General features: G+C 35.5%; 1 protein-coding gene across 2 annotated transcripts; it reads right to left on the reverse strand.

Moving 5' to 3' along the window:
* Positions 1 to 8,481: 8,481 nt before the first annotated feature.
* On the reverse strand, positions 8,482 to 13,922 carry LOC120634381 (protein Star). Of its 2 annotated transcripts, none has more exons than XM_039904902.1 (6): positions 13,634 to 13,922; positions 12,376 to 12,652; positions 11,162 to 11,352; positions 9,876 to 10,058; positions 9,292 to 9,468; positions 8,482 to 8,862 (listed from the first exon to the last, which is right to left on the reverse strand). In XM_039904902.1, the coding sequence occupies exons 1-6, from the start codon at positions 13,649 to 13,651 to the stop codon at positions 8,728 to 8,730; spliced, it is 981 nt and encodes a 326-aa protein (XP_039760836.1). In that variant the 5' UTR covers positions 13,652 to 13,922; the 3' UTR covers positions 8,482 to 8,727. The 2 variants fall into 2 exon arrangements, with proteins under 2 accessions (XP_039760836.1, XP_039760837.1); XM_039904903.1 differs by lacking the exon at positions 13,634 to 13,922 and adding an exon at positions 13,258 to 13,332.
* Between the last annotated feature and the right edge of the window lie 2,171 nt (positions 13,923 to 16,093).

A 16,093-nucleotide genomic window follows, 5' to 3' on the forward strand; every position in this document is an offset into this window, starting at 1 on the left:
ATATCATAGTATAGTGGTATGATATAAACACTACGTTTTCAAGTGGGTGGTCTCAAATCCAGCCCTTAGCTGTGCTGTGTCGTTTGCGTCTAAGCGTACGCAGCCTCCGGTTGCTTGTTTGTTTGTTAGTTTGTGTGTACGCGACGTTATTTAGCAACTATTAATTCGCACAACACTATTATTAAATGTGTACGCTCTATGCTAAAAATATAATGAAAATAGGCTTTAATTTAACTAGTTTCCAAACATGTTGCCTAATAATTGGCGCTTATGCAAAACAACTTTTCATAACTTTACTGAGAAACATCTATGTTATGATGTTATTGCTGTAGAACACATTATTTGACAGCGCCAGTTTTACACTCTGGACAGTTTGTAAGGATATGACAGGTCGGCAACTGACAAGTGGGGGAGAGGGGGGGGTTTGCTATATTATTTACACTCGTGGCGTCCGGTTCTTTGTTGTAATAAAAAAATGCAATCGTATCTCTAATTTATTTTGTAATTATTAAACAATGTTGCAGAACTCCAAAATTGATCGGACTCGACACTCGAGAGTGGTTTTTGTCATTTATCTCCGTAATCACACATAATAAACTTTTTTGTTATATTTGGCGCATAAGAGCAAATATATGTTTTGTATTATTAACACTTATTTGATTACCTTAACACGTTGGCTGCTGAAAACACAACGTTTGTGTTTGAAAACTACGTAACGCTTGTGCGGCTCGAACACGCTAGGCGTGTTAAAATAAATGTACCTACAAGGATGCGGCCGAACACGCTGGGCGTGTTTTTCCGGCGTTCTGCGAGTGCGGCAAACACAAACGCTGTGTTGTTTAAATATACTGTTAGAGCGGCCTTTACGCAACAAGTGTGTTATACGTTACCGCAAGTACGTTTTATTAAATATTAGTTAAACGTTAACGCAATTACGTTTTATTACATATTAGACAGTATACCTACTTAAAATTCGTTGTTTTGTGAGTTATCTAATCATTATACATGAGTGTTTTTCTTAATAATTCCCATGCCATCGAGAGAATCGACCATCACACGTATAACTAACAAGTTCATATAAAAAACATGTTTTCGACCAAATATTTGCAACAATAGTATAATACCATCGATCACTAAATAATACCCACCTAGATAATTGCATTGTTTTAAAATATTTTATAGGGACGCGAAATAGATATTGATATCGATATAGGATCGTCGTCCTATATTTTAGCATACTCTACAATGTTTTTCTGCAATAAAGGTATCCGCAACATAAGTTTGACGTCTATTTGTATATTTTTTATTATTTGTACGCCTGAGTTCGCCTGCACTATTTTCATTGGTATCGGTATCGTCAATAATTTATTTTATAAATATCGGTTTGCATTCCATTATACCGACAGAATTACAAAACGATGCATCCGCATCCTTATTTTTTCTTATCGTCTTAAATAAACGTTATCGGTGCGGCCAGCGGTACCAATAAACTACTCAGGAATGAGTTACTATTGTTTCGAATTTAAAAGTAAATTTAACAATGGTTCTGTATATTTACTGGAAGGATTATATTTAAAATGCATATTATTTTAAAATTTCCTTCTTTGTCGGCAATCCGCATTCGTATGTAAGTAGGTATTTAATACTGTTTTTTTACTTATTTATTTATCATGATTCGTAAATGACATTCACAAGTTACACACAGGTTGACGTTGCCGCGATTTTGAATATAGTAAAATAGTGTAGCTACCAGATGTAAAGCCACTATATTTAAAGCTCTTTAGAAAATGATTATTTTTGAAAAAAATAAAATCTGTGTTGACTACATTAAAGTTTTATTCTATTTTATCCAACAAAAAAATACAAATTGCTATTCAAATGCGACAAGTGTTGGGTTTTCGTGTTGTTCAATAAATAAATGAGAAAATACGAGTGATGTAATAACACACCTGTTGCGTAAAGGCCGCATAGCTGTCGCGATAAGTTTAAACACGCCAGGCGTGTGGGGCCGCATGCTCGTAGCGCTCGTTTCGAATACGCTTCACCAGTGCTGAAAACACGCCTAGCGTGTAATCCTGCCGCACTCGTGTACTGTATTTGTTAATGTTAGGCAGCAGTCAACGTGTTAATAGGTATATAAATATTAAAATAAAATCTTTCACTCTTGTAATTTCCTGTATAGTAGTGTTATTTTACTTTTGGATTATTTCTGTTAGAGTGAAATTCTGTGAAAATAATATCAAGGAAGGATTGTGTACGAACAGACAAAATGTGTATTAATAAACGTAAATAAATAATTATAAATATTGAAGTTTTTTTTCATTACCTCTAATAATGGTCTACGGCACTGGAGTCGCAAAATAAATTGTTAAGGTATGCTTTGTCGGTCTAAAAAATACAAAAAAATCTTAATTTTGATACGCCTTTTAGATTATATTTTTAGCAGCAACGAGGATTTGTTTTAGGCGACATGATAAAAACGGGAATAGGTAATCAAATAAGGAGATTCGTAGAAGAACCAGAGTTACTGTCATAGCTAAACGAGTTGCGAATCTGAAGTTGCAACGGCAACAAAGCTTGAGAACGTCAGAACAGAAGCTTGAAGACGTCCTTGGGTCTTAAGGTGCTGGAATGGCGAACTCGCACTCGCACCGGCGAATACAGATGGGCCGATGACATCCCAGCGAGTCGCAGGGAGTCCCTGGGGCCAAGCGGGACAATACCGTGGTATTGGAACTCTCTACAAAAGAATGTCCAGCAGTTGACGTCCACTTGTTGACATTTGAATGAATTAGGGTGTCGCAAGTAAGCCGCCATCTAAATTCGGCACTACATAATAAAGAATATTGCCGATAACGAATTAAAACAAACCTTTCGAATTAAAGCCTTTAATTTGTGAAAAATTGAGCGCATATAAAATTAAATCTAGTGAAAAAAATAGCTTAAAAATTATTAATACATTCCTCATTGTCATATTACTGCGTACAATCAAACGAAATAACATTCAAATATTTAAAAAAAATAATTAAATTATAATTATTAAAGAGCCTCTACACACGCAGACGTGTCATGCGCAGATGAAACGCGCGATTTCTACGTAGTCGTAGTTAATTATATTGTATCGAAACACTAACCTAAAAGACTAAAACAGAACAATCATTGTCTTTAATCACAGCAACACTTCGCAGGGCATGCAAGGAACACGCCCTACAAAATCTACAAAATGCCGCCCTGTGTCCATCGACGACTCCGGACGAACCATATTAGCGTTATAAATTCTACTAGAACAGAAATTGATTGAAGGTAATACTTAAATTTACTCTTGTTTTATAGCGTTTCCATAGAAATCCAGTCTTGTGTGGAAAGTAAAAAAATAAAGCTAATTTAAACAAATGAGATTTTTTTTTGTTCACATTAAAATATCCACGTAATAAAAAAAGCGAATAATCTTAAATCAGTCTTCGATTATTCATTAAATTAAAACGGAATTCAAATACAAAAGAAGTGGAATGAAATCCAACTTTTAAAATAGTCTGATTTTATAGTGTTTCCATAGAAATACAGTCTCGTGTGCAAAGTATTAAAATAAAGCTATATAAAACAAATGAGATGTTTTTTTGTTCATATTAAAAATATCTACGTAATTAAAAAAGCGAATAATCTTAAATCAGTCTTCCATTATTCATTAAATTAAGACGGAATTCAAATACAAAAAAAAAGTGGAATAAAATCCAACTTTTAAAATAGACATCGACGAATACGAAATTATTTTATCAAACAAATTACTTCATACTTAAAATTGCGTTAAAATTACACTTAACAATTAATGGAATTAAAAACTATATTTAATGAAATGATAAAATTAAGATAAATTATAATACTTTCGGATTTCATCATTTAAATTTTATATTATTATTTAATTAAATGAGTTTTTATATAAAAAAAACTAAATTAATACTGAGATTACATACATGGACGCACAAAAATTACAAAAAAGAAACAATATTGTTTATTCAAATTGACAGTATTACATTTTAATTTTTATAATTAATTAACATTACAGTAAATTTTGAAAGCAAAGGAACAATTACGTCCTATTTGGTCTTTTTTCCATTCAAGTTTTATTATTATGTACTGACACAACGAATAGACTCTGCGTCACTGACATTGACAGTTCGGCTTAGCACAGAGTGCATAATGCATTCAATCAAAAAAATTCACAATCATGGTTTCGTAGTGTCTTCTTCGGACGGGTAACAAAACAGCGCCCTCTTCTTAAAAGTGTCAACAATTTTCCCTATTGTCATATCCAATATGACAGTACAAAATTGGCTTATTATCCTTTTTTTACATTAATTTGACAATTCGCACAGCTAATAACATTTAAGAATTACGACAATAAGTAAATTACAATAATAACTATCATAAAATTTGTACGGCAAGAATAATTTTAGAGATTACAATAATTGTAAAGAAAATAAATGTATTAGTAGACAGTTTTTTTTTTTATTTATTGTTATTTATTATTAAAACATCCTTGATGGCAAATATAATAAACCCTAGTTTAATTATATGCATATCACTTTGTTTTTTTTTATTTCACAGGGCGTGATAATTTAACAGCACTAGACTTCAAAAATGTCTACAACTACAATTTTTTTCTATTTTAAACATTCGTACGATATACTTAAGAGTGGTGTTCAAAAGAGATTTTTGACAGTGCAATACTTAGAAAAAGATCACATATTAAATATATTTAGGGTTTAATTTGTTTTAAGGCTAGCCGCACATTGGCGATTATTGTGTCAAATAAAACTCCACCAGCAACCCTTTGGATCAGTGCAATGCCCAAACCTCCCACGAAGGAGACACTTTTCTGTCTGCCAAGAGACAAGACCAAAGAGGCAGTGTCAAGTTACAATCAGCTGTTATTTATGGAAAGGTGACCTTTTTGCAACCAAAAATCAATCGATAGGTAGCTCAAGCGACAAGAGTTATTATCAGTGTGCGGCCAGCCTTCGACTTTATACTAGTTAATACGAGATATATTTTTTTTTAATCTTTGAATAAATTAAAACTCATTTATAATAATCGAAAATTGTAACAGATCTTAGAATTGTACTATTTATTGAACGTTATTAAAAATATCGTATGCCCTTAATCTATCTCAATTTGAGCATGAATAAAATTGTTAGCGCAAAAGTGCAAATACCTATACCTAGTTCTATTTATCATATCTGTCTTATAAATAAAATATTTTTTTGATACTTTTTAGTGTGTGTTTGAAAATTCATTAAAAAACACATTCATTAAAACCACTTTTCGTTGATTTTAGAACTTTTGTTTTTTAAATCCTCAATCACACTAAAAAGTGACGTGCATAAGACAGGATAGATAAAAATGGAGTAAATACAATTAATTTTATGAAACGGTAGCTATGTGCAGTAACTTTTTCGGCTGGGCGCGCGTCATACAAAACTTCATAATTTGCGGTTATCGTAAATTTGGTTATATACCTAGTGTAGACAGATCGCTTCCGATTACCAACTGGCAAATACCGAATACGGGAGCTATCCCGGCTTCAATTAAGATATCTATTTTAAAATTTGTAACCGTGAGCATAATTTATTTAGAATTTGGTTAAAACTCTGGCGGGTTTGGATTGTATACGTGTAACAGAGTTATGAAATAATATTGAAGGATGCATACGTATTAAGAAGCATATTTATTTTTCCATACAAACAAATTCAAAAGAAAATTGTTTACTTATGACAACTCTACTGAAGATAAAAGACCGACGAGTCACATAATTGTAATTTTGCATGTGTTTCGAAGGTTGTATTACTTTAGAACTCTTAGGTTTTCGGTTTCACAGATAAGTCTCAGAGACAGTACATGTACATCTAAAGACTGAAGAATTATATCAGTTTAAATTTACACGTTGTTTATTGTATGCACGTGATGCCGAACCGAAAACGTAGCGTTGGCAGAGCCCAACAATTTGGACAGAAGACAACCAACGAGCAATGTTAGTGCTGGACACATGGAGCATGCGTTCATAATGTTAGGTGTGAAGGTGCTAAAAATACCTATGTCAAGCAGAAATCCATCTGGTGAGATATATAGATAGTTATGAGTCCGTTCGCGTAGCACGACGCATTTCAACCACTCTGTGACCTATTATATACATGAACCGAAACACAACAGAGTCAAACCGTTTATTTCTCTACTATTATTATTATTATTTAAATTCTACAAATTGTATTAGTGCACCCTGGTGCGAGCGGAAATCTAGTAAATATCGATAGTTTTCGAACACGAAACAAAACTTAGGAGTAAAATTGTTTTTAATTTTAACTTTTTAGTATAAAACAAAATCGCTCCCGATGTTTGTCCACTTAGATCTTTTAAACCACGCAACGGTTTTTAACGCGGTTTTCAGCAATAAATAGAATGATTCAATAGGAAGGTTGTATGCATAAGGAGAAGAAAAAAGCAAAGGAATTCAAAGATTTAGAATGTGATGTCGTAACAAACGCAAACGCTCGCTAAATCCTGCGAGATAGATTAAACTGAAATGAACTACGGAATTTTAATATAATTAACTCTGAATTGCCCCACAGAAACCGTGTAGAGACGGGGCGGGTCGCAAGTTAAAAATATAATAGATTTCGATCAGAGTTCGATTCCGGCACGCAATATTTAACTTTTCGAAGTCATGTGCGTTTTGAGCAATTTAATATCGCTTGCTTCAACGGTGAAGGAAAACTTGTTCTCAAAAGTGTGTGGAGTCCACCAATCCTCACTGGGCCAGCGTGGTGGACTACGGCCTTGACCCCTTCTCATTGTGGGAGGAGACCCGTGCCCTGTACTGGGCCGTAATGTAGTTCTTAACATTATAAGGCAGGTCAGAAAAAACAGCACAGACAACTCTACCCAACTTTCCTCGGTCTAGTTGTAGTCACTACAAACGGACAGACTTGTCATTCTATAAAGTAGGCCTAGTTGAAATTTTAATTTTGTTTACTCCGATTTACTGATGTAGTATTTCGATATTCGGAAGCCATCGACGTTTACGAGTTCTGCAATGTCTTTCATTAATTAGTCTAATAATTTTCCTAATTATTTTATGCAAAGAGAGACATAATAAGGCAATCATTATAGATTATAAAAATCACATTCAATTTTCCCATTCTTAAAATTAAAAAATTAAAATAATACCGATTTCAATTAAAATGAATAAAAAATATCATTTTTGTATAAATTAGAAAAAAATAATACATACAATTAATACTTTTTGTAGCTGCCATTAAACTTAATTTCTTACATTCAAAAATAAAATGTTTTGCGTATTTAATAAAATAAGGCATTTTTAAATTCTATTATTATTGTTTCACGATTCAATTAATGTTATTTAAAATAAAATTTAATTATTCTGTAAAATTATTAATAATTCTCGTTGATAATTATTATTTAACAAAAAAAAATTGTTCAATTGTTACATTTACATAGACACGCTTATTTTAACACAGTTATATATAATTCATAGTAAAAATAACTGTCCATTTGTAGCCATAGATTCAATAAATTTCCTACTATTATTCATAACGCTGTTTGTTTGTTTCTTTATCTTTATTTAAGCAATCTGGTTTTTTGTATGACGATAGTTAAAAATGCCACTATTTACCTAATTATTCTACAGTAAGTATCCAATAATTTAAATAGTAAAAGATTTGACTTATAACATTATCTTTTTTTTAATAATCAATTATGCAAGCAATATGCAATACTGTGTAATAATTATGCATACATTTTAAAGAAACATGTAAACATTTGCATTTATAAAATTAGAAGTCACCATTCATAGACAAAATGATGACATTTGTAAGAATCATGTTTTTTATATATTAAATATGCTATGTTCAAAAAAAAAGAAAAACAATGGTATGAATTCTGTGCTTTTATCGAACTCTATGGCTACAAAAACCCCATGTCTCGTGTTACTTTTTCTGGTTTGTCTGTGACACTTTATATATATGTTGCATGTTTTTTTATAAATTCATCACCAACCAATGATAATGCACTTTTCTGTGTCTGTGAGATGGGACTATGCGACGATAGCCTAGTGGTTAGGATATCGGTCTCACTTTTAGAAGGACAAAATTCAATTCTCGACACGCATATTTTCGATGCTATGCCTTTTATCGGTTTGTTCTCACTCTCTTTAATTCTCCAGTGTTATCAAAGGGGTGTCAAATCCAAATCTGTGTAGCCCTAGTATGTGATTCGCTCGCTCGCAATCGAGGAGTTGTTTTAGAGTATAGAAATACTTCAGAGTAAAATGAATCGTATTTTCATTTCATTAAAACTCAAATTTTCCTACAACTCTTTTGCTCGGGCTTTTGACAGAATGTATGTAAAACAAAAATCAAATGTTAAGGATTTGCGACTCTAAAGTCAGAGGAATTAAGTCCATTTTACTTTGACGATACAGAGTTTAACATGCGAAAGTCTTCTCGATTGCGAGCAAGCAAATCTTTTTTTGAGGCTTATACATGCCTGCCTTAAAGTTTTCCATGGTATTTCAAAAGTGTGTAAAGTCCACTAATCTGTGCTTGGCCAGCGTGGTGGACTTTGGCCTTAACCATTTGCAGAGCCGTGCTTGATGGGTTGTAATGATAATGTACGATTTGGGTGTCATGGGGGCACGAGATGTGATCGGTTACCTCATTCCTGCCTGAGATCATTTAAAGCATACATGATACCGTCGTCGAAGGTAGCTGCCACGGTGTAGTTGTTCGCCTCCAGGATTTGCGTGGTCTTGTTCAAAGCCACCGGGTCCGTTGACCGGTAGTCGATTACCTGGGGAGTGGTCAGAATGTTATAGATTGCATGTTCTTTTTTTTTTATAGTTAAAATCGGATCAAGCAAATTGCGCACCCGACGGCAAGTGAAAAATTACGCCTAGAACAGAGCAACACTTAGGCATGTAAATAACACGTCCTGCAAAGTGCCGCCGTGCTGCTGAACGGCATTTTGCAGCGTTGCAATATTTTTTTATGAATAACATACATAAATACTTAGAATATACATATAAACACCCAGACACTGGAAAACATTCATGCTCATCACACAAACATTTTCCAGTTGTGGGAATCGAACCCACGGCCTCGGGCTCAGGAAGCAGGGGCGCAAACTGCGCCAATCGGCCGTCCAGTATATTCGGTAACGCAGTATAGCCGCCTGCTGTCAGCAGCGGCAGTCGGAGCACGTGCCAGTGGCGGCTGTCACCTTGAGCCGCAGCCGGTCGTACGGCAGCGCGGCGAGCGCCTTGGGCACGGCGGCGCCGGCCAGCGCCGTGTAGTCGGCGCGCGGCACGTCGGCCGCCAGCAGCACCGTCAGCAGCGGCAGGCAGAGCACGCGCGAGCGGAACGTGCCGCCGCCGCCCTCCGCCTCCTCGTAGCTAACCTGCGAGCGCGAGCACGGCGATCAAAACTAGGACACTTCATAGTGAAACAAAGCAAAAATGGTCGGTTATTTTCTGAGCACGTATATGAAAGTTGCCTCGCGATTGTGATGGAAAACGTCATAGGCGAGGCGAATGCATTCATCACTACACTCGGCTTCCTTATCGCACTCGCTTACGGCTCGCGTGTAAAACGCAATGAACCATACTAGTTGCATAATGTGCTATAAACAAACTGTACTCAAATAGAGAAATGTGCTTGAGCAAGCCGAGGCCAACCGAGGGCTGCAGAGCTTTGATGATGATGAAAGAACAAATTATTTTTTATATTTATTGATAAATGTCTATTGATGATTTAAAAAATGATATAGGCCAATTTGGATAAAGAAGTTTTTTGTTTGACACGTACCTCCCTGGGATGATCAGTAGGGCTGAGACAAGCGTGCAAAGCCCTCGCGGCGCCCCTGAGCGCCAGGAAGTCTCTGGGTGCAGCCCTAACAGCGACTCCGCTCCAGCCACGAATTGTCTCCAGAAAGGCCGCGGTGGGGTCCCTTCCACCGCGCGGGAGAAATTCTACGAGTGTGCCATTGTACTGAAATAAAAAAAGCAATAATATATTTATACAGGGACAAGGGACTCAGATGTTGAAGCCAGTTAAAAAAAAATGCTATATGCAAGTTTTTTTCTTTTTTAGAGGATATGACAGGGTAAATATTTCTATGCATTCAGCCAGTTCAATAACACTAATAATTTAAATAAATAAAAAAAAGAAATTGCATTACATTTCTTGTATTAATAGGAATGTTAAATAGTTAAAAAGTGAGTTCATACAAAAAATGTGTGATTAAAAACCCCCTTGCATGCATTTGGATGTAATGTGCAGTAGGAAAACAAAAGCTCTAGTGTGGAAAAAAAAATCTTTAAGCACGCTTGAAAATGTCTACTTTTTAACACTCAATGCAAAAACGACGGGTTGTTGTCTGTGTGTGTGTCAGTGGCATCATATATTCCGAATGGATAAACCGATTTGGATTAGTTATTTGTTTTTGAAACGTGAATTACTCGGGAGTGTAATCCACGTTTGATGAATATCTTATTCTTAATGAATGGGCTCGACCAGTAGAATACTGTACAATGTGACAAACTTTAAATCCAAGATGGTCGCCACATTAAAATGGCGTCATACATATTTTGGGTATCTAATAAATGGGCTTGTATAGTGAAAATGTGCAAACTATATTGAAACTTGAAAGTCGGGAGGTATTTTTAATTTCTATTATACAATTATACAACGCGTAAATGAAAACCGAAATAATACTTCACAGGCTTTATAGGTAAGTTATGTACTGTCTGCGAGACTTATCTGTGAAACCGTAAACCTAAAAGTTTTTAAGTAAACCATTGCCAAAGTTTTTACTGAAAGAAATCAGATACAGCCCTAACATCACAAACAACATACGTCGCGTAGCGTAGGTACTATGCGCGTGTCGGTCTTTTATCTTACATAGGGTTGTCATAAGTAAACACTTATAATGTTTTGAATTCGTATATGCTTCTTTATACAGGGTGATTCCTTATGAAATATACTTATGCATACTGCAAAATTATTTCGTAATTCGGTTACACGTTGGATACGGAGAAAGTGTATTAAAAAATGGGCATCAAATAATTGGTATCCACGGGGCAAGCGCTCACCAGCTCTCCCAGTACCCTGTCGAGCACCGCGACGCGAGCAGTGGGCGTGGGCGTGGGCGGCGGGGTGCGAGGCGCGCGCGGCGCCAGGTGCAGTTGGCGCACGTACGCCACCAGCGTGGGCGACTCGGCGGGGATGCGCGCCATGTCGTAGTCCCGCGACATGTTCACCCGGAACTGCTGGGCGCCTAACGCTGGAGACCAATGTTTACATGTTTCAATATCTGCTGTTGGACATAGGTCTCTTTTAAGCAGCGCCAACTCTATCTAGTCCCAGCTTTCGGCCATTGGTGCTCCGACAAACGTGACCAGCTCACTGCCACCTTAGTGTAGTGTAGCCCTAATAGCTAAGTCGTTTTTTTTTACAGCTATAATTAATTAAAGAGTAAGACCTCCTTCAGCTCATTATTCAAGAATGTTTAAGCTGAAAAATTCACGCCAGTCGTTGAGGAAAAGTATCACATTTTTATAAATATAGTTCAACAGACACATACCACGATAATATAATGGAATTTGTCGATATTTAAGAAATGTGGATTAGATCAAAATACCCTATCTTGTTCCGTGCAGCTGTGTCGAACATACAAATAGCCCTAATGGTTGTCACCCTCCGATAGGAGATGGGACTGCAAGTAGAAGGTAATTGATGGACTACCTGATTGCAACTGGGAAGCCTTGGCGTATAAACAGAGCAGCTGTTCACAGGGCATGTAACAAACACTGCCTACGAAGGCCCGCAAGTATCCATCAATCTGAGACGTTGATGTTGAGCCTAATGTGTCTTGTCGTTCGTTTTTGACGGCCAAGTGGCGCAGTGGGCAGCGGCCCTGCTTTCTGAGTCCAAGGCCGTGGGTTTGATTCCCACAACTGGAGAGTGTTTGTGTGAACATGAATGTTTTTCAGTGTCTGGGTGTTTATCTGTATATTATAAGTATTTATGTGTATTATATTCATAAAAAAATAATTATCAGCTATCTCAGTACCCATAACACAAGCTACGCTTACTTTGGGGCTAGATGGCGATGTGTGTATTGTCGTAGTATATTTATTTATTTATTTATTAATAACACTGTTAACAACAGATGGGCAATGTGTGTATTGTAGCATACTTATTATTATGAAAGAACTTGCTTGTAAGAGCAACTGTAATCACTTAACGAGGTGATCTGTTTACTTGTTTGCCCACTATAATTCAACAAAGACAGCTAATGACTTACCAACAGTGTCCATGTAGATGAGCAGAATTGTCATAACTGTGACGAACGTGAGCAGGAAAAGTACGGCAGGTAGAAGCTTCCTGTATAACTCATTGGGAGTTGTTTTCGTGAAGGAGGGTATGCTGACACGCGACACGGGTGATGGTGTCACTGGTGTTGGAGGGATTATCTTCACTGGTATGGCTGTACGATGTACATCTTTCATTTTTTCTGATGTTTCTGATGTCTGTGGTGTTTCAGGCTCATGGCTCTCGGGTAATGGGTTTTCTTGGATTTTCTAGGAAAACGGATAAAAAATATTGTTTGAAATTGTGCGTACTACTTAATTTTAAAAATAATTAAATTTTAAAATTAAATAATAGCAGGCACACGAGGAGACAAAAATTATATCCCCCGATTACATTCCCTGAAAGCACCACTAATAGAAGGGGTTTACCCCTGTTTATAATTACAAATATTTATTTGAATATTATTTCAACAAGTTCCACAGTTATATCAACTCTCCGAGCATGCGCATGCTCGGAGAGTTGATATAACTGTGGGAGAAAATAAAATTTTGTACTCTCCCAGAGGCGAAAAATGCAATAGTATTATTAAAGGGGCTTGCAAAACTGATGTTCATCCCACTATTAAAAAAAAAGATAAATCAGCTTATTATAGAGTATAATATTATACAAATAAAATAAAAGATATTCCATTCATTTTTCCCCTTTATTGTGAATTAGTTTTATGTGAAAGTGTGAGATTGGTTGGGTACTTGTTGATTGGTTGGGGTAAAGATATCAGTCTGGTCCTATAGCAATGTTTTGCAATACTGACAAAATATCTAGCTAATTGAAAATTGTGAATAAAAAAATAAAAAATTGAAGATGACATGCCAACCATATTAAACACTGGAAACAGTTACAGCAAGAACCATACATCTTTGCACCAAAAAACTTCACTAAAATCATTGAGATACACAAATGATATCATTGACAAAATCAAAGGTAAGTAAATGAGTGTTATGAATGAAATAATTAACTAATAACACTAGTTCTGCCTCGAAAGCGGCACAAAGTGATGAAAATTACCATGTTTTGTAATTATTTCTTGGCAACTAACACAATAATTTCATTACTTCATGATAAAATTCCAAAATATTAACACATGACATATGACAGGTGCAATGCGACAGTTTTTTAGCGCATCGCATGTTGAATTTATGGCAATAAAAAACTTAACAAAAGAGTATGTTTAAACATATGGTTAATCTTACCTTCACAGCCATTTTCATGTTGTGAACTTTAATTTAAACCGAAGTTGATAAATGATGAATCAATTTACACTTTTCATAATTATTTTGTGACACCACACTTGAGTAAACTATTCAAAGCTCGAAGGCACTTTGCACAATCATAAATATAAATATCACACTAACCAATTTGTTACATTGATAATTAGATTCTTTCGTTTAATTGAGAAACAAGGCAATTTGTGATTTGTGAAGAAACAGGTGAAAATGTAACTAGGTACCTAACAATCAACAAAGCGTGAGTCAATATGTATCACAGAGTACAGACACAGTCACACAGGATTAATTATAGATGTATATGTAGGATGTGACAAGAGTTCGATGGTCGAGAATTATAAAATCGATTGCTGGTGTACAAAATATTGCTATCGTCATTTAAACGGCGATTGTAAATACTAGCAACAAATTCCATTATAAAAATAATAAACAGTTTAAAAAAATTTAAAACAATACAATTTAAAATTGGTGTTCATAAATATTTTTTTAGTTTAAGCAACCATTGGAGTAATATTGTTCTGTGAACCAGATGGGTGTTAACTGTATCATATGGAGGGTAGAGGTAAGGAGAGTCATCTTATATGGGAGAAAAGTTGAAAAAGTGTCCAGTTGTTGCGCTAAATAACAGTTCAAAAATCCTCCACAATGGCGCTGGTGGATGCACAGGGTATGGTATGAATGTAGCAATCGTAGATGAATTGAAGTATGCCGAGTTAAAAAATTTAATGTCATTATCGACTAAAGTAGTTAATTATTGAGAATTTCAACAACTTACGTTGTACAAAATATTGTGCTAAATATAACCTTACTTCCTTGTATCTCCATACTTCCTTGTTTATTTTTCAAGCCTACTCTAACAATATTTATATTTGGAGCTTCTTTTAAGAGTTACCCTGATGCAAATGTGGCGCCATCCTAATTTAATACATTTTGACGACACTTTTTCATATACACAGATGACTCTCCTTACCTCTACCCTCCATACTGTATCATCTTCTATATATAATTACACGAATTGCGAAGCAGAAACTTTGTACTCCTTTTTAAGTAAATTGCGTCGACGCGACGGAGCAGTATGAAACTTCCCATAGTTAAAGTTAATAAAGAGGAGTGCAGAATGTTAATATTTTCTTAAGTGCATAAAAACAGTTTAAGTCAAAATATGATAAATCAAATATAATTTTTGTATATTTTATAAAAAAAAGGAAAATTATTTTAAATATTTACACTTTTAATATTAGAAGCAATACTTTACATATTATTGGGTTCGTTATTATAAAAAAAAAACTACAATGTAAATGAATGGATAATTTGTCGATATTCTTTATACCACTATAAAATTAACTAACTTAAATTGACGCGTGAGTGATTGGTAGTGGTCAGCCGTTTTTGGAGTAGGTATTATTGCTTTTCCGCTGTCAATGTCATCGTTATTTAAATCAACTATGCCTGTCAAAGATTACAACACAACTTAACCCCTATACTTTAAAATTATTATATAATGCCTTAGTACGTAGCCACATGGATTACTGTATGTTTGTTTTAGAGCCTTTTAATAAATCAGCTGCTGAAAAGTTAAATAAAATTCAGTATAGATGCCTTAGAATTATTCTAGGTGCAATGAAATCCTCCCCCACTAATGCTTTGCAGGTAGAATGCGTTGACCCTCCTCTATCCATCCGTCGACAATATCTATGTGACCGCTTTATCAGCAAGATGTTACAGCTGTCATCCCATCCTCTTTGGCACCGACTAAGCCAACTATCACACGCACCTTGCTCCCGTAACTCGTCTTCCTACTTGCTAGATAGTTTCCTAAAGTATACCAGCCTTCCTAATCCCCTGACATCTTTCACAATCAACCCACTATATTCAACCCCATTTAAAGCATTAATATACAACCCTTCCATCATCACAGATCTAGGTCTGAGTAAAGGATCCCCAGATACCAATATCAAACTACAAAAGCATATTAGTCAAAATTGGTCAAATCATCTTATTATATATACTGATGCTTCAAAGCTGTCTCCAGAAGGTTGTGTTGGTGCTGCATGTTGGGTTCCTGTTTACAGAATTGTTTTAAAATTTAAATGCCCTCCCGAGTCTTCTGTGTTTACCGGAGAGGCCATTGCTCTTTTGGAAGCAATCCTGTTTGCACTGTCCCATAACGTACAACAGACGGTTATTCTGACTGACTCTTTAAGCTGTTTAATGTCTATTAAAGAAAACCCCTTTCGCAGCAAATCACGATTTCCCATTATCTTAAAAATCCGGAAGGCTCTGCTCTCTTGCAATCAAAAAGGACTATTCATCTTACTGGTTTGGATTCCAAGCCACTCAGGTATTCCAGGAAACGAGACTGCTGACTCTTGTGCCAAAACAGCTGTTGAGTCAGGTTCTCTAGATCATTTTAAAAATTCATCGCAT

The sequence above is a fragment of the Pararge aegeria genome, chromosome 23 (assembly GCF_905163445.1).
Source record: "Pararge aegeria chromosome 23, ilParAegt1.1, whole genome shotgun sequence".
NCBI classification, from domain to species: domain Eukaryota; kingdom Metazoa; phylum Arthropoda; class Insecta; order Lepidoptera; family Nymphalidae; genus Pararge; species Pararge aegeria.